Genomic DNA, 21,521 nt, shown 5'->3' with positions numbered 1-21,521 from the left:
GAGATCAAGAGTGAGGGTGGTATGATCAAGGATAGTTGTTAACATTCAAAGGGACAATCCCATAAGAGACAGTTGGTAGAAGAGGAAGCTAAAAAAGTGGATTCTGATTTCAAGGTGACTTGTCGGCCCACATTTAAAATAATCTGGATTTACTCTATAGGCAAAAGAGAGATGCCAGGAGCTTTAAGGCAAGGAAATGCCATGATAAGGTTTGTTTATAAGAAGATGAACGTGGCAGCAGCATAGAAGGGATAGTAGGAAGATATCCTGGTGGTAGAGAAAGACTGATTACAAAGCTGCTGGAAATGGTCAAGGTTCGAGGTGACCAGGGACAGAACGAGATCAGCAGTGCTAAGACAGGGGAGGGTTGCGTCCAGGAGACAAGTCTCAGGTAGGAGTGACAGGATAGGATGTGGTGGTCATCTAAGGATGAGGGTGAAAAAAAGGGAGAGAAATGAAGAATGACTATAGACGTTCGTAGCCTGAGACACTCAAGGATGATAATGTTACTGACATGACAGTAGACAATATGATAAAAGATACGTCTCATTTTATATTACAATGGAATCAGTTTGATCGTCTTAGGTTTGAGATGATGGGGATATCTAAGTGCCAAATGGAGAGATCATATAGGCAGTGGGATATAAAGATCAAAAAAAACTAAGGGCAAGGTTGAGCTTGTCCTGCAAAGAGATAATGGTGTTTTTATAGGCGTGAGCACACTGCATACGCATGTGTCTGATATTCCAGGTTAACAACAATGATAAAAAGAGAAAAGGAGACACTCCTTCCAACTGGGACAATATAACTAAATTTTTGCACCTCCAATATCCTCTCTGTTCCCATTTACAGCAGTACTTCAAAGACTACTGTTAGTGATTTAATTATCTCACAGGCAGGTTTCTTCAACACTCAGAGATGGAATTCACAGTAACCAACCAGGTTACAGTAAATCCTAGCTGAGCACACTCTTTCACACTCTTCACCTCTCTTGGATTTCAGAGCCCTCTTACATATGCATATTCTACCATTCTCAGTTCAAGGATCACTTCTCTTCAGCAAATATATATATCAAGTATTGTTAAGTTACCATGGCAGACACAAGAACGTATAAGGGATGACAGATGTATACAAGGAATGTGTGATTTCCAAAGAGACCCTCTGTAAAATTTCTTGTAGAAAGGACTAATATTAATCTAAAACAGGAAGTTGCTAATATAAGCAGAAACGAGTACTTGAAAAAGTTGTGAAATAAACAGTAGAGAAAGAAAGGTGGAGATAAGGGTGGATCCGAATATGATTATGAAAGAATCAGACCACCTCAAAAAGGATGGCTCCTCCTGAACCTGAAGCTTTCGCTGCTATAAAATGGCCACTCTCCCGACCTTCAGCACCCTGCCAACTTCGTCAGTCCATGTCCTGCTTGTACTTTTGGCAAACTAAGTAAGGGAAAAATCTATCCAACTATTCCTACTTACTATTACCCAAGGTGGAAATCTAGGAAGGTGCTCTAAGGCATAATACCACTGGAGGCTTGGCAGTTTTTCCTTTATTTTAGGTTCCCTTTTATCATAAGATTCCACATAGAGAAGAAACTGAGGACAGAAATGTGCCTTTTCTGAGATTACTCAGTACTCTCTTTGCAGTCCTGCATCGTACAGCCCTAAGATATGGGAGGCCAAAAGAGGTTCAGCATTATTGATGGTCTCTACTATCTTCAGAGAGCTTTATCTAAATATCATACATCTCCTACTGCCTCCTGCACTGTTGAATCTAAAGATGCAGAAAATTCTCGTGTCCTCCTACAACCTTTGGGATATATGATAATTTAGACAAGGCTTCAGTGAGATAGTAGCTGATCTTAGGAGACCAATCTCATGACTCTCTATTATCTAGATTAATGATGGCTAAATTCTAATTCAATGATTCCATTTATTCAGGTAATATTTATTGAGTTCTATCACTGAATAGGTGCTTTCGTACATGTTGGAGATACAAAGATGAATAAGCCATGGAGATACAAAAATCCATAAACTACCCTCACAAAGATCACTTACCATGTGAGACAATCCCATAAAATGCCAACTATAATTTAGTATATCACATGTTATATGTAGAACGATGTACTAAGCATGCAAAGGACACAGTATGAACAGTGTGCTAAGGAAACATGAAAGAAGGAGACTCTACATAGATGAATACATTCATTTGTTCATAAGTGCCTACTCTGAGTCAGGCTCTATTCTTGGTTCTGGGTTTACTGCAGATGGCAAGACAGATAAAATCACTCTCTCAAAAAGCTTATAAATTCTGTAGGGGGAGATTGACACTACAAAAATTTCAAATTTATTTCAAAGAAAATAAATATGTCAGAGTGTCGAGGCAGGAAGGTGAGCTACTCTGAGGAGACATCATTTGAGCACAGACCAGAATTACAAACAGAAGTCAGCTATGTGGAGAACAAAGAATCAATAACCAAGTCAGAGAACAAGGTCTTTGGGAAGGTACAGGCTGAAAAGACACTATTCTTCTGAGCTGAAAACTCAGTGTGTCTTCAGCATGGTGAAAAAAGGGAGAATAGAGGTGCAAAATGAGATCGGAGAGGCAGATGGGGGTCTAATTACAAAGAAAGTAGTAGTAAGAAGTTGTCAACTAAGTATGATGGAAAGTTCTTGGAGTGTTTTTTTTTTTTTTTTTTTTTTTTTGGGGGGGTACACCAGGTTCAATCATCTGTTTTTATACACATATCCCCGTATTCCTCTTGGAGTGTTTTAAACAAGGACGTAATATTTTGATTTACATTTTTTAAACTTTAGGCTACTACTGTATTGTTAGTAGATCATGGGATAAAGCAAGAAGAAAGAAGGCGACTAATTGCACAGCATAGTTGAAACAGTGGCTGGGACTAGGTTGGTGGCAGTAAAGATGGAAAAAAGGAAATGAATGGAGGATATTTTGAAGGGAAGTCAGATAAGTCAAATCCAAGGTCAATTTGGGTCTAAGACAGTCATTAGTAGAGACAAAGGCAAGGATTTAGATAATAATTGCAAACATGGCAGTTGTGGAAGTGCTGAATATGACTATGGATGGTCTGAAAACAACAGAACAGAACATTTAGCCTTGATTCCAGTCCACTGAAATCTGGGAATAAAAGTACAAACAAGCCTAGGCTTGATCAGTCAGGATCTGTTTCTGATCATTCAGAGTCCAGATCAACAGATAAGACAGAAAGGCAAGGATTTAATTTTGGATACTCAAGACTAAGTTATAAACTCAATTTGATAATAATGGTCAGTCTGAATCTATCAGAGGTGTAAGACCATCAACTGCTTATAGCAGGATCCCTCAATGACCCAGACAGTGTCTAGTCATTTTCTACCTATTTTCCCTTCTGTCCAACATTCACTTCGACTAGAAAGCAGGCACCTAGCAATAGACATTCTAGTAACTCTGCAGTTCAGTCAGGATAATCAAACAGAAAATCATCATCTATTAGTGGACACGTCTCACGATTCAACTCAACAATACTGGGAGAGAGGAGTGCAATAATACCCACCCAAGCAAGTTACATCTACAATCATCTTGAGTCTAGTACGAATGGAAAGCAGGATAATACTGCCCAGTCTAGTGATACATCCAGGCAATCATGGTATGAACAAGGACAATCAAGTTCCCAAAAGTGAAAAGCATGTCTCCAGTTCTTACAAATCAGGTGACACCAAACCCCCACTTTCCCCCAAAAAATAGGAGAATGCAGCTAGTGATATTCATTCAGTACTAAAACTAAAGGGTTCAATGGAAGGTATAAAAAGGAATCTAGCCATAGTCAGCTATGGGTACAGTGGAAGGTACAGCCAGGATGAGGATATTTATCAAGACGGCAGTTCTGAGACAGCAAGTAACAATGGAAGCAAAGCAAAAACCAAATTTTCACTACTTCTTGTAGCAACATTCCACTCTATAAACACATCCACGAGCAAAGGGACAATTAGCATAGGTGAAACACCAACAGAAGAGGAACGAACTCAAAAACTAAGCAAAGACACGAGAAAAAATATATAAAGCGTAGAAATTTGTAGTGAAAAACTGCTTTTTAAAGACAGTTATCTCTCTCTATCATTTTCTTTAAAAACGTAATTCTACTTTAATCCTTATACTTCCTGTTAATCTTCCTTTAAAGAATAGTGCATTTCTCCCCATCAGCTACAATATGTTAGTGATTAAATGTTTACATGTAATACAAAAAAATATTTTTGTTGTGTAGGGTTCAATAAGATTTCAATATGAGTACTCAAGTTTTGAAGTTTCTGCCAAGTTTGATATTACATGTGATTCAAAGGTGATGTATTAGGTCTTACAGCATCATCAGATCACTGTGACTTGCAATACCTTGAGTTTACAGACAGAGCTTTCAAGTCTTTGGTTTCAGACTATCTAACTCCATAAAAATTGTCAATACAAAAGTATAAACACTACGTCTTGCCTCTTTCCTTCTCCATTATCTAACTTTATAAGTGGTAAAAACTGACCCAAACAGGCAGAGAACTAAGGATGCAACCCTGCAGAACAAAAGCATTTAAGCACAACCATGGAAGATGAGCCCTCAAAAAAGCCTGAAAGAGGGCATGAAGCCCAGGTTGCAAAGGGTTGGCAAGTAAATGGAAGATAAGGGAGTCAGAGACAGGGAGTACTCACTGCTCTTTTAAAAAGCTGAGTTATGAAGGGGCGGAAAGAATTAGATGATGGAGATAAATTAGATGACAAGTCATCATCGTTCCCCCATCTCAAGCCCTCCCTTTCTCATGTATTGCTTTTCTCAGTGTGTATGATAACAACAGTCATCCAAGCCAGAAGCCTTAGTTACTTCCATTCCCTCATCTCTCACCAGACTGATCTTTCTTATTCTAACTCATCTCCCTGTAGTCTAGTATCAACATAGCAGTGAGTCAGATCATGTCTCTCCTCTGCCCAAAACCCTACATAATCAATAAGCCAACCATACTATAGTATGTTAGATGTATGTATCACATAGAACAGGCAGCAGAGGCCTTGTGAGATGGTGATATTTCAGCAAAGACTTGAAGGAGATAAAGGATTAAGTTGAATGGATATCTGAGGGAAGATCATTCTTGAAATAAAGTTCCTAAGTAAAGAGTGCGCCTGAAGGTTTTGGAGAACAGCAAGGAAGCAGTAGGCCTTCAGCAGAGTCCATGAGGAGAGGGCAAGTAGGAGAGAAGGTCAGAGAGGAAACTGAGGCCCAATCACCTTCACACTCATTACTTTCACACTAAAGTCTCTTTCCTCCCTATCCTCCCTCCTCCCTCCTCCTTCCTCCTTCCTCTCTCTCTCTCTCTCTCTCTTTCTCACACACACGCACACTAAAAGACAAAGGTTCTGGATCTGACTCCCAACAGCCAAGGTCTCTATGTCTCACCTTTGCCCTTCCCAGACCTGAAGCTCGGACATCCCCTTTGCTGTCTCCCATGCTAGCAGGTCTTTTGTGCCACCTCTGTAACACCTGGAGGACCCCTAAGGAGCACTCCCAATCACTCCCTCCATCTGCCCACTTTGACGGATCAGGCCTGCATGCAGAAAGCCTCAAGTAGGTAGGAACTGAGGGACACAGGCTATAAATGGCCCTGACAATAAGAGAATCAAACAGCAAGTTAAGGAGATGGAAACACACTAGTGAAAGATATTGACAGAATAAACAAGAGGATACAAGTAAGAATGAGCTCTGGATTCCAAACGTCTGGGGCATTTGTGAGGACTTGAAGGAGAAAAGAGAAAATATTGAGACAGAGAGACAAGTGAATAGGAAGGCCAGTCCTCAAGCAGAGTTATTCCAGAGTCTCAGTCTGGAGCTAAAAGATATATCAATGTGCCTGGCCCACCTCCCAGATCAAACGTGCTAATCTATAAAATTCCATCAGATCCGTTTTTGATTCTTTTGAGATAAGAGAAAAAAATGGCCCTTGTACGTGAAGAGAAGGATATGGGGGGAAACGTTTCTTGGCCAGTTTTATATTATAGCTGACTTCTTTAGATTCCACTTACCCCCAAATCATGACCATCGACACTCTCTGCTTGTTATGTCCCTGTTTTCTACAGTCTCCTCAGTCATTGACACTAAGCTATAAAGAACTCTCAGAAATTGCATGGGGAGTTGAAGGTAAAAGAGAGAAAGTACAAGGAGGGAGAATTTCCCTAACATTCCCTTAAGACCCAGTAGATGGTGCTATAGGAACAGTGGCTTCCAGACAAGAGTGAAACTGTGACTGGACAGGGATGGGAAGAAAGATTCACTGTTTATCCTCACCAGACTTCTTTGTTTGTTGGTTGGTATTTTTAAGTCAAAATTTGATTCTGCAAGAACTGTCCCCTACCCGCTTCCTTTTCCAAGGCAGGAATAGTGCCCCATTCCCTGGCTATGCTTAGGAAGAAACAGATTTGAGTTTGAGTTTGAATCTTGCTTCTCCACCTACTAAGTGACTTGAAACAGTTTTCTCATATGCAAAATGGAGGTAATAATACCTACATCATGTGGCTGTGAGGATTAATAAAATGGTGTACAGAAGGGCACAGAGCACTGTGCTTGGCATAAAGGGGTATGGAATGTCCTCTCTTCTGCCAACCCATAAGGCACTGAAAAACCTAGAATATGTCACATACCTTAAGAAATCTCTTCTCCTGAACCTTGTCACCCCCAATGGGATAAACCACTAACCAAATAAATGGCAGAAGGTGGGGGGTGTGGACTTCATGCCCACCCTGTTAATGTGGAGCAACTACTCTGGTAAAATCGTGAATCTCAATTGTGGAAAGGACTTCTGTGAAAATCTAGTCGGGCCCTTACATTAGTAATTCTCAAAAGGGAGACAATAGGTCAAAAGGAACATTCAACATGCTTGTTGTTTTCATGACACAAGCCAAGAAATAAAGCTAATCAAACTCCAGTTGTTGATTTTGGAGGATAATCAGAAAATAAAGCACTAGAAGGATTAAAACTGCTAACATGATACATGAAAGTTCCTTTCCTACCCCTGAATAAATACAATTACTTTGCAAAGACCTCATTGCATTTTCAGCCAGCACAGTTATTAAAAGTTTCTTCATTACATCAACTCAAAATTTACCTGCCTTTCATGGTCGCTTGTTCCCTTTCTTACCACTTCACATACGCCAAGGTTCACAGACATGCATGCTTTTCTCTCTCACAAGAATTGTTACATGGGAAATTATGAAATTTAAGGGTCAGGTCAATCAATAGTTTTCACTGAAACACAGCTATGCTCATTTGTTTTCACATCATCTATAGATGCTTTCATGCTGCAAGAGCAGAGTTGAGTAGTTGCAACGAAGCCCATCTCGCCTACCAGCCTATAATATTTACTATCTGATCCTTTACAGAAAAGTTTGCCAGCCTCTCTTGAAGGAGATCAATGGCCCCCATAACATGTTGCACCCACAATTCTTTCTTCCCTCTGCTGTGACAGCCAGCTCCTGCACAAAATTAGCCCACACTCAGCAAATTCCACTTCCCCTACGACCCCACAGTCTCAGTCACACCTCTGATGAAGCGTGACAACCAGGCCCAAATCAGGCATCCAGAGGAAACATGACCACAGAACGGATACTGACTCTGCAGCCCGCTGGGCAACACTTAGAAGAAAACACATAGACTAACAATGGTGAAATTAGGAATCATATAATTTACCATTTCCCAGTAGTTGCTACCACTCCTTTCCAAACCCTGATCATATTGCACAAGTTTTAAGTTTAGGTTATCTCACCCAGCTTCAGTGAGATTTGTGCTATACATTCACAACACATGGCGTGTACAGCAAGGTCCTCAGGGAGGCTTCCCAATGTAAGATTCAGTTTACATTCAGGTGAAATCATGCGCTCTGAGGTGAACACAAGAAGAGAAAGGGCAGACCCTGGTCCTGTGAGAAAAACATAAGTGGTCACTGCAGAGCACTGCAGTCATGACCCTTACTCCTCTCTCATTTCAATTCAACTTGGCAAACATTTATTGGGGACTTTTATGTGCCAAGAAATGTGCTGTGTCTCCAGGTGACATAGGGATTATGTAAGGCCTGTTCTCTATTCTAAAGATCTCATAGTCTAGAAGTGACACAGGCACTAAGACAAAAACATACATGTTTGTGTGTGTGTGTGTGTGTGTGTGTGTGTGTGTGTGTGTGTGTAAAGGATATACACCAAATAATTAACAGTAGCTATTTCTGGGCAGTAGGATACATGTATTGTCATTAACTTTTGATATTTATCTATATTCTCTACTTTCTTATATTTAATACTAATTACATAGTAAGACAATTCTAAAAGAGTATAATAGTGTGTGACTGATATTAAAATAAAGTTATGGATAAGGGACACAATTATAACCCTTTTCTCAAGTAATTCAGGAAAGATTTCCTACAGAATATGAAAGGTGAGTTTGAAAAATGAATAGGAGTTGGCCAGGCAGATAATGATGAAAGATATTTCAAAAATATATATAAAATAGTATGGTATATTCAGGAAGGTTTTTGAAGTTAATTACCAGTGAAATACAAGGAGGAATAGGGAGTGAGGAGATGTGGCTGTAGAGAGGCCACAGCCCAGATCATGAGGAACCCTGGATACCATGCTAAAGAGCATGGATTTCTTCCCAAGGTTAGATACTGGTTGAGTGAAACCTGCATTGATGAATGGCATCTAAGGTCTCATAAACAGACCTAGGTAAAGAAACAAGAGGGCCTCTGCAGCCATTATCCATTCCAAGAGGTAATAATATCATAGGTGACACCGTGGCTGGAATCCTCTATAACAAAACTAAGTTTAAAAAAGAGAGTTTGACTAGATGATTTTCGGGGCTCCTTCTAAACATCAGATTCCAGGATTCATTGACATTCAGTCCCTGATGCCCCTGCACACACTCCACTCAACTTCAATTAAAGTCCACAAAAATCAGTTATCAATGCATTATGCTAGACACCTTGCTGAACAGCAAAGAGGTCTTGCACTGCAGTGTCCAGAGACTCTGGCAGGTGGGGTTGATACTAGCCCAGATTTGGAAACTGCTACACAGTCTCGGGTAAACAGGTAAGGAGGTAAGAAGGTAAACACCTGGGAGGTGGAGATGGAGGTGGAGTTGAGCTTGTTTGGGAGTGAATTAGGACATCTCAAATAGAGCAGCTCCTCCCTAAGATGGGCCATTATTCCCTCTATAAGAAGGCCACTGTCCCCAACTAGCAGCACCCTGTAAGCTGCTTCAATCTCCATCCTACTTGTTCCTCTGGTGAACCAGGTAAGTGAGCAGGAGTACTCAGGGCTATAAATTATGAGAACCCAAGGTGTGCTCTAAGGCAAATAGGCTTTGGGTACCAGGATCCTTTTTAATATACATGCTTTGGGGAACTTTGGTATAAGTTTAGCTTTATTGAGAAGGAAAATGAAGAGATAACTGGAACTGGTAGTACCTCCCTTTTGGGGTCATTTCCTTAAAGATCATAATGCTTGAATTATCCACCAGGCAGGTTGCCTCCTTTACTCTGAGCTTTTTCTCTCTGATGTGTAATCAGTAAAGCCTGAGGGTCAGTCCCTGATTAAAGAATGAAAACAAAAGCTGGGCCTCATAGCAGCTGCCCCTAGCTCCATATGGCCTAGGCCTGTGGTGGGCTTTACCCACTTTGTCTACTTTCTCTGGCCTAGAGGCTTGAGCATCCAGGTGCACCCCAGCTACAGTCAGGCATACATGTGGATGGACCTGTCCCTCGCTAGTTTGAGGGTTGGGACCTAGAGAGAAACTGAGGAGATAGATGGATTGTCCCACCCAGGATTCCTACAGCTATCAAACAACGCTCTTAAAATTATCCCTGGTAGAGGCAGGGAGTCCAAAACAGAAGGTCATTGCTCCTACATTCATTCGGGAATGGAAAGAAGAGATATAGATTCTGTTTCTAATTACATCACTTTCTTGCTGCATGGCTTGAACAAGTCATTCAACTCTGGATTGGTTCTTGATTACTACAGAATGAAATTAATTATGACTAACTAATGCTGAACAATTATTACTAATGACTCAAACTATCTGTCTACTTAAGCAAGAAAACAGAATAATAATAATAGGTGGGTCTCTGTCCTTTTTTTCCCTCTAGGTTAACTGGATTTATAAAAAGATGCCTAAACTCCTACAAAGCATTGTCACTGTCATCGATATTTTCTACCAATATGCCACCCAGGATGGGGAGTGTGACAAGCTGAACAAGGCAGAACTGAAAGCACTTTTGAAAAATGAGTTTGGTCAAATTCTGAAGGTAAGAACTCCACATCAGGACTGAAGACAGCTGCAATTGTTTTTGTCACCCCTTCCTACCTTTTTGTCACATATGTCAAACTCCTAGAGGAATTTCCCTACTTGGTTGTAGAGAACAGGGTTTAAAAAAGGCTTGAAATAAAGTCAAAAGCTGACCCATAATGTTTTCATAACATGATCAAGGGAAGTGATCCTACTGAACAACAGGGAAAAATCCATAGGTTAAATAATGTCCTATGTGAGTTGTTCTTCTGGAAAGAAACTGAGCTGGTTCTCAGAAAAACTGCAAAGTAACTGAAATGCACCTTCTTTCCTTTCTTTGCCTTTCATCAGCCCAGAACATCCTGACTACTGTTCTTTTCTGAGATCTGGTACTATAAGTCCTCTGAGTTCAGGAAATGAGCACCTTACTAGTAAATCATAAAATAGGGTGACTACCATCCTAAAATGTTACCTCAGGAAATAAATATTTGTAAGCTTATATCTAGCTCTTGACCTTCAATTCATTAAATCTAGCTGCCTACTGAGTAGTTTTATTTGGATTTCTATAGATGCCTTAAATTCAGTGTCAGATGTGAAACTCATCATCTTCCCCTCTAAACTCCCTCCTCCTCTTCGACCAAGGTATAATCTGGTGCCACTCTTGAGTTCCTCTCTCAGCAAGATCTTCCAACCTCCAACCTCCCTCCAATTCACCAACAATATCTCAAAACAGCCCATTTCTCTCCATCACTATTGCTAGTCTTTTGAGTCAGGCCACCTTCTACCTCCAATCTCAGCATTAGATGCAAATCTAATCATTTCACAACTCAACTCAAAAGCCTTCAACATTCTCAGCTCTTAAACTCCACAGTTTCTTGACACAATTGAAAAGGCATGATGTGGTCCCTATTTATCTCTCTGGCCATATCTCTTGACTGTTGAGACTCTACAGTTAGCAATCCTGAATCTCTCGGTTGCTTGTATGAGCCATGCTTCCTCTCAACTCTTGCTCTCTGGTCATATTGTCCCCTCTGCCTGCAACAATCCTTGCCCATCCTGCTCTTTCCCTACCCCTTTATTTGGCTAATTCCAACCCATCATTCAAAAGATATCCCTTCCTCTCATTGACTATCCTTGATCCCTCTGTGGTTGTCCTCTAGTGTAATGTTTCTCATAGAAACATTATCACAGTACGTGGAACTTTTATGTTTCCCTGTCTTGCCCAGTAAACTTTAAGGTCCATTTTGTTAGGAACCGAACTTGTTCATTGCTTTGTCCCTGAACCTAACTCAATGCCAGGCAGTTAGGTCGTATACAATAAATCTCTGTTGAGTGAATTAAGTAGTTAATTAATTAAAAGCTGGATGAATAAAGAAAAGCTATATAGAATTGATGCATAGATCCAAAATTATTATTTATAAATTAGCTGATCATATATATTTGACCCGTTCCTTAGAAAATAATCAATTCCCTGTTCCCTGTCATCTTCCAGTTGCACGCTTTTCTAGCTAGTCATGGCATATTCCTTTCTCTCTTTCTGCGCGGGATAGGGCAGTCCAGCCTAAAGGACTATGAGATTGAGCTGCACCTAAGTAAGCTAAGCATGCATATTTCTACAGCCTTCCTTCAATTGGTTAGCTCGGTGTGTGCTGCATACTCACAGAGCTTCCTTTTGTACTTTGTCCCTATACAGCATCCAGATGATCCAGACACTGTAGAAACCATCATGCAAAATCTGGATCGGGACCATAACAAGAAGATTGAATTTACTGAGTACCTTCTGATGATATTCAAGCTGACTCAGGCTTGTAAGAAAATCATCAGCAAAGATTACTGCCAAGCTTCAGGGTCAAAGCAAAAAGATCACAGTCACCAGCACCAAGAGGAACAGAGTGAAACAGAAGAAGAGGATGAAGGGCAAGAATTGTCTTCTAGTCATTCAAGTTGGAGTGAAGGAGAGAATGATTCCTATTCCAGAGGCTCCAGAGGCAGCATTAAACACAGGTCTGGGTCCAGCTCCAGAAGAATAGGGCATCAAGGAGGCTTGTCTAGTTCTGGGCACCGGCAAAGCTCTGGGGAAAGAAAGAGAGAGTCAAGTTCAGGCCACTTCAAGGATAGTAAGAAAAGCAAGCATGGCTCTCATCAGTACAAAAGGTCTAGGAGTCAAGAAGCTGGTTATACCCATTCAAGTAACTGTAGAGAAAGATCAAACTCAGCAAATCAGTCAGGTACTTATAGAGAACAAGGGCCTGTGTGCCACTCAGAGGATCAGTCTTTCAGTTCTGACCAACACTGGTCTGATTCAAATGAATCTTTAGGGAATAGACAACATAAGAAAAAATCACGCCAGTCACTTAGTAAGCAGCATCATGGGTTCATCTCAGAGAGTTGTGGAGGACAAGACCACTGGTCATATTCAAATGAGCCCACTGGTTGTGATCAAGGCTGTGGCTCAGGCCAGCCCTCCCAACAGAGACAGCATGAATCAAATAAAGGATATCAATCAGGAAATTATGAAGAACAAGGATACTGTTCTAGTTCGAGTGAGGTATCCAGTTACGGCCAGCACAGATCAGGCTCAGGATGGTCTTCTAGCTCTATCCAACACGGATCTGGATCAGGTCAATCCTCTGGCTATGGACAACATAGATCTGGTTCAGGTCAGTCTTCTGGCTTTAGGCAGCATGGATCTGGCATAGGTCAGTCCTCTAGCTATGAACAACATGGTTCTACTTCAGGACAGTCGCCAAGCTGTGGCCAACACGGATCTAACTTAGGCCAGTCTTCCAGCTGTGGTCAACATGGCTCAAGTCAGTCTTCTTGCCACAGCCGACCCAGGTCTGGCTCAAGTCAGTCTTCTCGCTGCAGCCAACATAGATCTGGCTCAAGTCAGTCTTCTCGCCGCAGCCAACACAGATCTGGCTCAAGTCAGTCTTCTTGCCACAGCCAACATGGATCTGGCTCAGCTCAGTCTTCCAGCTTTGGTCAGCATGAATCTGGCTTAGGTCAGTCCTCTAGCTATGAACAACATGGTTCTACTTCAGGACAGTCACCAAGCTGTGGCCAACACGGATCTAACTTAGGCCAGTCTTCCAGCTGTGGTCAACATGGCTCAAGTCAGTCTTCTCGCCACAGCCAACACAGGTGTGGCTCGAGTCAGTCTTCTGGCTGCAGTCAACATGGATCTGCTGCAGGTCAGTCTTCCAGCTGTGGTCAACGTGGCTCAAATCAATGTGGCTCAAGTCAGTGTTCTAGCCACAGCCGACAGAGGTCTCACTCAAGTCAGTCTTCTCGCTGCAGCCAACACAGGTCTGGCTCAACTCAGTCCTCTTGCCACAGCCAATACAGATCTGGCTCAAGTCAGTCTTCTCGCCGCAGCCAACACAGATCTGGCTCAAGTCAGTCTTCTCGCCGCAGCCAACATGGATCTGGCTCAGCTCAATCTTCCAGCTTTGGTCAGCATGAATCTGGCTTAGGTCAGTCCTCTAGCTATGAACAACATGGTTCTACTTCAGGACAGTCGCCAAGCTGTGGCCAGCACGGATCTAACTTAGGCCAGTCTACCAGCTGTGGTCAACATGGCTCAAGTCAGTCTTCTCACCACAGCCGACCCAGGTCTGGCTCAAGTCAGTCTTCTCGCCACAGCCAACACAGGTCTGGCTCAAGGCAGTCCTCTTGCCACAGCCAACACAGATCTGGCTCAAGTCAGTCTTCTCGCCGCAGCCAACACAGATCTGGCTCAAGTCAGTCTTCTTGCCACAGCCAACATGGATCTGGCTCAGCTCAGTCTTCCAGCTTTGGTCAGCATGAATCTGGCTTAGGTCAGTCCTCTAGCTATGAACAACATGGTTCTACTTCAGGACAGTCGCCAAGCTGTGGCCAACACGGATCTAACTTAGGCCAGTCTTCCAGCTGTGGTCAGCATGGCTCAAGTCAGTCTTCAAGCCACAGCCGACACAGGTCTGGCTTGAGTCAGTCTTTTGGCTGCAGTCGACATGGATCTGCTGCAGGTCAGTCTTCCAGCTGTGGTCAACGTGGCTCAAATCAACGTGGCTCAAGTCAGTGTTCTAGCCACAGCCAACAGAGGTCTGGCTCAAGTCAGTCTTCTCGCCGCAGCCAACACAGATCTGGCTCAAGTCAGTCTTCTTGCCACAGCCAACATGGATCTGGCTCAGCTCAGTCTTCCAGCTTTGGTCAGCATGAATCTGGCTTAGGTCAGTCCTCTAGCTATGAACAACATGGTTCTACTTCAGGACAGTCACCAAGCTGTGGCCAACACGGATCTAACTTAGGCCAGTCTTCCAGCTGTGGTCAACATGGCTCAAGTCAGTCTTCTCGCCACAGCCGACCCAGGTCTGGCTCGAGTCAGTCTTCTGGCTGCAGTCGACATGGATCTGCTGCAGGTCAGTCTTCCAGCTGTGGTCAACATGGCTCAAATCAACGTGGCTCAAGTCAGTGTTCTAGCCACAGCCAACAGAGGTCTGGCTCAAGTCAGTCTTCTCGCCGCAGCCAACACAGATCTGGCTCAAGTCAGTCTTCTTGCCACAGCCAACATGGATCTGGCTCAGCTCAGTCTTCCAGCTTTGGTCAGCATGAATCTGGCTTAGGTCAGTCCTCTAGCTATGAACAACATGGTTCTACTCCAGGACAGTCGCCAAGCTGTGGCCAACATGGATCTAACTTAGGTCAGTCTTCCAGCTGTGGTCAACATGGCTCAAGTCAGTCTTCTAGCCACAGCCGACACAGATCTGGCTCAAGTCAGTCCTCTCACCGCAGCCAACACAGATCTGGCTCAAGTCAGTCCTCTCGCCGCAGCCGACATGGATCTGGCTTGGCTCAGTCTTCCAGCTTTGGTCAGCATGGATCTGGCTTAGGTCAGTCATCAAGCTATGGACAACACCAATCTTCCAGGCATGAAAAATATGGTTCTGCTTCAGGTCAGTCCTCCAACTTTGGACAAGAAAGGTCTGGCTCAGGTCAGTCTTCTAGTTGTGGTCAGCATGGATCTAGTTCAGGACAGTCTTCAAGCTTTGGTCAATATGGGTCTAGCTCAGGTATATCTTCTAGCTATGGCCAACCTAGGTCTGGAGCAAGCCAATCTTCCAGCTACAGCCAACACAGATTTGGCTCTGGTCAGTCCTCTAGGTATGACTGTTATGGGTCCAGATCTGGTCAGTCTTCTAGCTTTGGGCAACATGGGTCTAACCCAGGAGAATCTTCTGCCTTTGAGCACAGATCTAGCTTAGGTCAATCATTAAGCTCCAAACAGCATGATTCTAGATATGGTCGATACTCTGGCTATAGACAACATGGTTCTGCTTCAGGACAATCATCAAGCTGTGGTCAACATACATCTGGATCATGCCAGTCCTCTAGCTATGGCCAACGTGGGTCTGGATTAGGTCAATCTTCTAGCTACCCTCAACAGAGGTCTGGATCAGGACAGTCTTCTGAGCATGTCCAGTGTGACTCTGGCTCAAGTCAGTCCTCTAGCCATGGCCAGTTTGGGTCTGAATGGAGTCAGTCTTCTAGCTATGGCCAACACAGATCTTCCTTGGGTCAGTGTTCTACCCAGAGTCAACAGGGATCTGGCTTGGGTCAGGGTTCTACTTCTGGACAATATGGGACTGGCTTGTGTCACTCATCTTACTCTGAACAAGGTGGTTCTGGATTTGGTCAGTGTTCCAGCTATGAGCAACATGAATTACAAGGGAGATGTAGGTCTAGTTCAAGTGGAACTCATGATAGGTACAGTAGACCCCAAATAGGCTCAACCCCCAATCAATCAAGAAGAAACAGCCAGGAATGGTCAGGGTACAGCCAAAAAGAAAGAAGTAGGAGTTGCAGCCCATCAAGTAGCAAGTCAGATGGATATGAGAGTATTCACGGACAATCAAGAACATGTAGGCAACAAAGCCAAGGATGCAGCCAGGGTCAAAGGGAATCTGGCTGCAGCCATTCAAATTGTAATGAAGGACAACCAAGAAGCAGTTATAGACAAGTAGAAAGCTCCTCAAGTTGTGGCTTTAGACAGTTTACTCCCTCCTATGGACAGTCTAGATCCAACACTACCAACACACTGTTAATTTGCAAGGAGGATAATAGACAAGGTGGCTATTACTACCAGAGAGAAGCGGGTAACTATAAAGGGGGAGATACAAATTCAAGTTCCCACAGTTTCCGCAGCAGCACTCCACTCTATGAATATATGCAAGAGCAGAGGTGCTAATTCAAGTGATGGATAATATATAACTTGAAATAACTCAAGTAGTAGTTTAAGAATTATGAAACTTACATACAAGCAATTCATTATGAAACTTCTTTCTAACAGTGGATGTATCTATTTCTGTATTTTCCTTGTAAACATGAAACTGTACTCAATTCCTTGTTATTGTGTTCCTTCCAAAGAATGTATGGTACAGGGGTTACTTTGTTAGGAAATACTGAGTTGAATACATAATGTGTGGGAATAAATTTGGAATAATAATGCAAACCATTTAAGGAGCTTGGGGTTTAGTTGAGGTGTCTTTTTGAGAACTCCTTTTTCATACGATGCCAAAACTAATCTTTCATATCTAGAGAGCAAAAAATTATAAATGTGTTGCCAGTTCTGGAGCCAAAGCTTTTCTTACAGTAACATGGACCATAATTTTTTCTGTGCTCCACAATGGATGGTGGCAGAAAGGAGAAGACCCTAAAAGCAAAGATGCAGCATTAATAGCATCTTTGCTTATCAAAACCACCAAGCCTCTATTCTTAGCTGCATCTTTAAGGAGTAAACTCATTACAACAATAGGCATTAAAAAGTGGCACCAGGTACTTCTCCATAACCTGTGAGTGAGAGCATTTTTTCTTAAAGAGAAGGGATGAATCAGTACAGGATTAAAGGATCCAAATATGGGCTCTGATGCGGTTTCAGCAAGAAAAATCTTGACCCCTAAGACTAAGAATTTTCTCCAGGTTAAAAAAAAACTTAGAAGAGCAATAGCATGAAAATACAATATCTCTAAACTACTTCTATAGTTCACTGGCCTTCCTCATAGGAAAATATAATTTATATAGCGATGGAACAAAACACTGTCAGCCACTGCTTTATAGTTTCTTAGTTTGACTATAGCATATTTGTTTCAAGTTTTGGGATTCAAATAACTGGACTGCATTAAAACGGACAATAAATAATTGTAATCAAATACTGACGTTTCTCTCATCTCTGCTTCAATTCACTCTCACACACAGGTGATCAGACTAGAAACTAACTTAAATAGTTATTTTCCAAGGCCTTGTCCTTTACAAATAACCCAGAATATGTAAATAATTTTTAAAATTCAAAAACACGACAACTCAGTTTTAAAATAAGCAAAAGATCTGATTGGACACTTACCAAGCAAGGTGTACAAATGGCCAATAAGCATCTGAAAAGATGCTCAATGTCCTTAGTCATCAGAGAAATGCAAACTAAAACATGAGATACCACTACACACATATTAGAATGGCCAAAATTAAAACTACAGGCAATACCAAGTGTTGGTATTACTGGTGGAAAGTAAAATGATATATTCGCTTTGAAAAATAGTGTAGCAATTTCTTATAAAGTTAAATATACATGAATATGACCCAGCAATTCTACTCCTAGCTGAAATGAAAACATGTCCACATGAAGATTTTTACATGAATGTTCACAGCAGCTTTAATAATAATACCCAAAACTTAAAACAACCAAAATCTCCAGAACTGCTGAATAGGTAAACAAATTATATAGCCATACAATGAAACACTATTTAGCAAAGAGAAAAGAATGAACTGCTCATATACATGACATGGATGAACCTCAAAAACATTACACTGATCAAAAGAATCAAAAGACACAAGAAAAGTACATACTATATGATTCCATTTATAGGAAACTATTAAAGAAAATTTTTAAATGTAAAAAATAGAAAGTAGACCAGTGGTTGTCTAGGGCAGGGAATAGAACTTATGAACTTATGAATTGGCTGGAAAGAGGAACCCAACAAAACAGTCCACTTATTCTGCATTAATATATATTTACATCAAAAGTCATAGAATAGTATACTTAAAATGGTATATTTCAATATGTAAACTATACCACAATGAAGTTGATTTTGTTTAAAATCTCCACACGGCTTTTTGTGAGACTTACACTAATTCTAAAATTTATATAGAAGATCAAAGAATCAAAAATAGCCCAGACAATTTATAAGGTAAATAAGGAGGAAGAATGTCATCTTAACAGATATCAAACTATATTACAAAGTTATATTACCTAAGACAATGTGGAATTGTTGAAAACATAGACATAAAAAGCAATGCAGGGACTTCCCTGGTGGTCCAGTGGGTAAGACTCCGTGCTCCCAATGCAGGGGGCCCAGGTTCGATCCCTGGTGGGAGAACTAGATCCTGCATGCATGCCGCAACTAAAGCTCATATGCTACAACTAAGAAGTCCGAATGCCAGCAACTAAGAAGTCCACACGCCGCAACTAAAGATCCTGCATGCCGCAACAAAGATCCTGTATGCCACAACCAAGACCTAGCACAGCCAAAATAAATAATTTTTTTTAAAAAGCAATGGAACATCCAGAACGGACCCAATTAAGTTTTAAATGTCCATAAATCAAAAGACATTCTAAAAAAGTAAAAAAGACAAGCCACAGACTAGGATAAAACTTCTGCAAGGCCTATAAACAACAACTAATTAATAGCCAAACTGTACAAAGAACTTATAAATATTAAATTTGGAAAAAACAGCAAAACTTACAAAAAGAAAGTTTAGAAATTCATACAGCCAAGTGGCATTTTTAAAACAATGCTCAGGGAAACATAAAATTAAAATACAATAAAATACCATTGCATATAGATCGGGTTAGAAAAAACTAAATTCTGGCAATATCGAGCATTGGAGAGGATTGGAGGAATGAAGGTCTGCATTGGTAACCATTTAGGAAGCAATCTGGCAATGACACAAGAGTCAGAAAATGTTGCAGATAACTTAAAAGTTCAACAGAAGAATGGATAAATAAATTGTGACATAACCATACACTGCAATGCTATACAACAGTTAAAATTAATGAGATATACCTGGGGTGTGGGGGGAGGGAGTACAGAATATAACACTAAAAAACATGTCACACTGGCATGTGGATTATTTTGAGCTGAAGGCAATTAAGGCCTAGCAGACTCAGGAAGAGTTTCATTTTAGGGGTTTGTATGTTTGTTTGATTTTGCCTCTCCCTTAACTGTCTAAAGAGTTTCGGCAGGGGGCCTATACCAGGATCAGAGCTTTTAGCAGAGATAATTTTTTATATCAAAAAGACTTACCTACCTGGCCTGGAAAACATTTGTTTAGCAAGCATTTGCTCTTCTCATCTTCCTGTGAATTGTCTTCCTCCCTTTGAAGACCCCTACCCCGCTTCTCCTTTGCTCAGAATGGTATATAAGCCTCAGTTGCCTGACTGCCTTTGAGTCTCATATTTTTATGGTACTCCCATATGTATCAAGTTAAATTTGTTTTTCTCAAGTTAATCTGTCTTATATCAATTTAATTATTAGGCTAGCCAAAGAACCTAGAAGGGAAGAAGGAAAAAGTTTTCTGCCCCTAAGTACACTCAGATCTTCCTCAACTTATGAGGGGGTTACAACCCAATAAAACCATCATAAGGTTAAAATATCTTAAATTGAAAATGTATTTAATACACCTAACCTACCAAACATCATAGCTTAGTCTAGCCTACTTTAAATATGCCCAGAACACTTATATTAGCCCTTAGTTGGCCAAAATCATTTAAAACAAAGCCTATTTTATAACAAACTGTAGTACATTTCATGTAATTTACTGAATACTGTACTAAAAGTGAAAAACAGAATGGTTGTTAAGTGCGTCAGCTGTTTACCCTCGTGATCTCGTAGGCGACTGGGAGCTGTGGCTCGCTGTCACCAGCCAGCACCAAGAGATAGAACTGTACCACATGTCGCTAGCCTAGGAAAAGATCTAAATTCAAAATTCAAAGTTCAGTTTCCACTGAATGCTTATCATTTTCGAGCCATCACAAAGTTGAAAAAGTGTAAGCCAAACCACTGTGAGTCAGGGACTGTCAGTGTATCTCAATAGGGAGAAGTCCCCAAAATATAAAGTGAAAAAATTGTAAAACATGTATATATTGTGTGTTACCCTTTATAAAGTGTTACAATACACATCATAATACCATGTATTATTTGTAGGTAACACATACCTGGTAAATACAAAAATCTTTATGGGAATGTTAGACACCATGTTCAGGATAGTGGTTACCTCTGGAGAGAGCGGAGAAGATGGGACTGAAAGAATAAATGAGCCAAAAGTTTTCTTAAGCAAGTTGATGTTTATTATATTATTCCCTACACTTATTTGTAAACCATAATTATTTCACAAAAAGGAGGACACAAAGATCAATGTGAGCATGACCTCAAGGACCGCGCAAAGGAGAGAGTGCTCTGACAACCCACTCCAAGGACATATATGGTCCAGCGTGTCGCCGTAGTTGAAATAAATGTATCAGCAGGTCAGTGCCTGATGAGATTCATCATCCGCATCACACAGCCCGCTGTCTGGTTCAGACTTGAAACTCACCAGGGAGCCTTCTGAAATGCTGACTTCCTATAGGGGCAAAGCATTCACTAGCCAGATTAATAAAGACACCTAGTGTTTCTGATAGCACATTTCTGACTGGAAATTAATAAGCTGGCATTCTAGTTTTCATGCTTCGTGCCCTGGTTAGTTTAGCTACAAGGAAACAGCTTTCCTGAGTATAATCACCTCTGAGACACTGAAGTCAGTGTACATCTGAGTCTACAAGGATGAGGACCAAACTCTAATCCTTTTACCAGGCAATGTCTCACCCTTCCTCTTTGCCTCTTTCAAATTTCAGGGCTCAGGAGAAAGAAAATTAAGATAAAGCAGAAAAATTTCAAGTAAGTGTCTCGTTGTATAGCTAAGCCAAATTTTCCATAGTATTCCTCTTCTTGTTATGACTCCAAAATCTAAGAACCACAGTGTTTCACCTAAAAAAAGAGAATAGAAGGGGGTAGACTAACGGGGGCAGGATCGTAGGATCGTATAGGATCTTAATAACTTACCCAGGGTCTGGATCCTAATTCAGAAAATAAAGTCAATTTTTTTCTGTGCAGTCAGTACATAATCAGTCTCTGGGAGACAGCTTCAT

General features: G+C 41.3%; 1 protein-coding gene across 1 annotated transcript in view; it reads left to right on the top strand.

Moving 5' to 3' along the window:
* Positions 1-17,493, top strand: part of LOC130836537 (filaggrin-like) — a 45,782-nt gene extending 28,289 nt beyond the window's left edge. Inside the window, exons 5-7 of the mRNA XM_057708785.1 lie at positions 10,164-10,322; positions 11,997-13,447; positions 13,652-17,493. Of these exons, the coding sequence (XP_057564768.1) occupies positions 10,164-10,322; positions 11,997-13,447; positions 13,652-16,532 (4,491 nt within the window). The 3' untranslated portion in view covers positions 16,533-17,493. The remainder of the gene's footprint in view (positions 1-10,163; positions 10,323-11,996; positions 13,448-13,651) is intronic.
* The last annotated feature ends 4,028 nt before the right edge of the window (positions 17,494-21,521 follow it).

This window comes from Hippopotamus amphibius, chromosome 1 (genome assembly GCF_030028045.1).
Source record: "Hippopotamus amphibius kiboko isolate mHipAmp2 chromosome 1, mHipAmp2.hap2, whole genome shotgun sequence".
Lineage (NCBI taxonomy): Eukaryota > Metazoa > Chordata > Mammalia > Artiodactyla > Hippopotamidae > Hippopotamus > Hippopotamus amphibius.
Note: the sequence above shows the minus strand (reverse complement) of the source record. Positions and strands in the feature narration are given on the sequence as shown.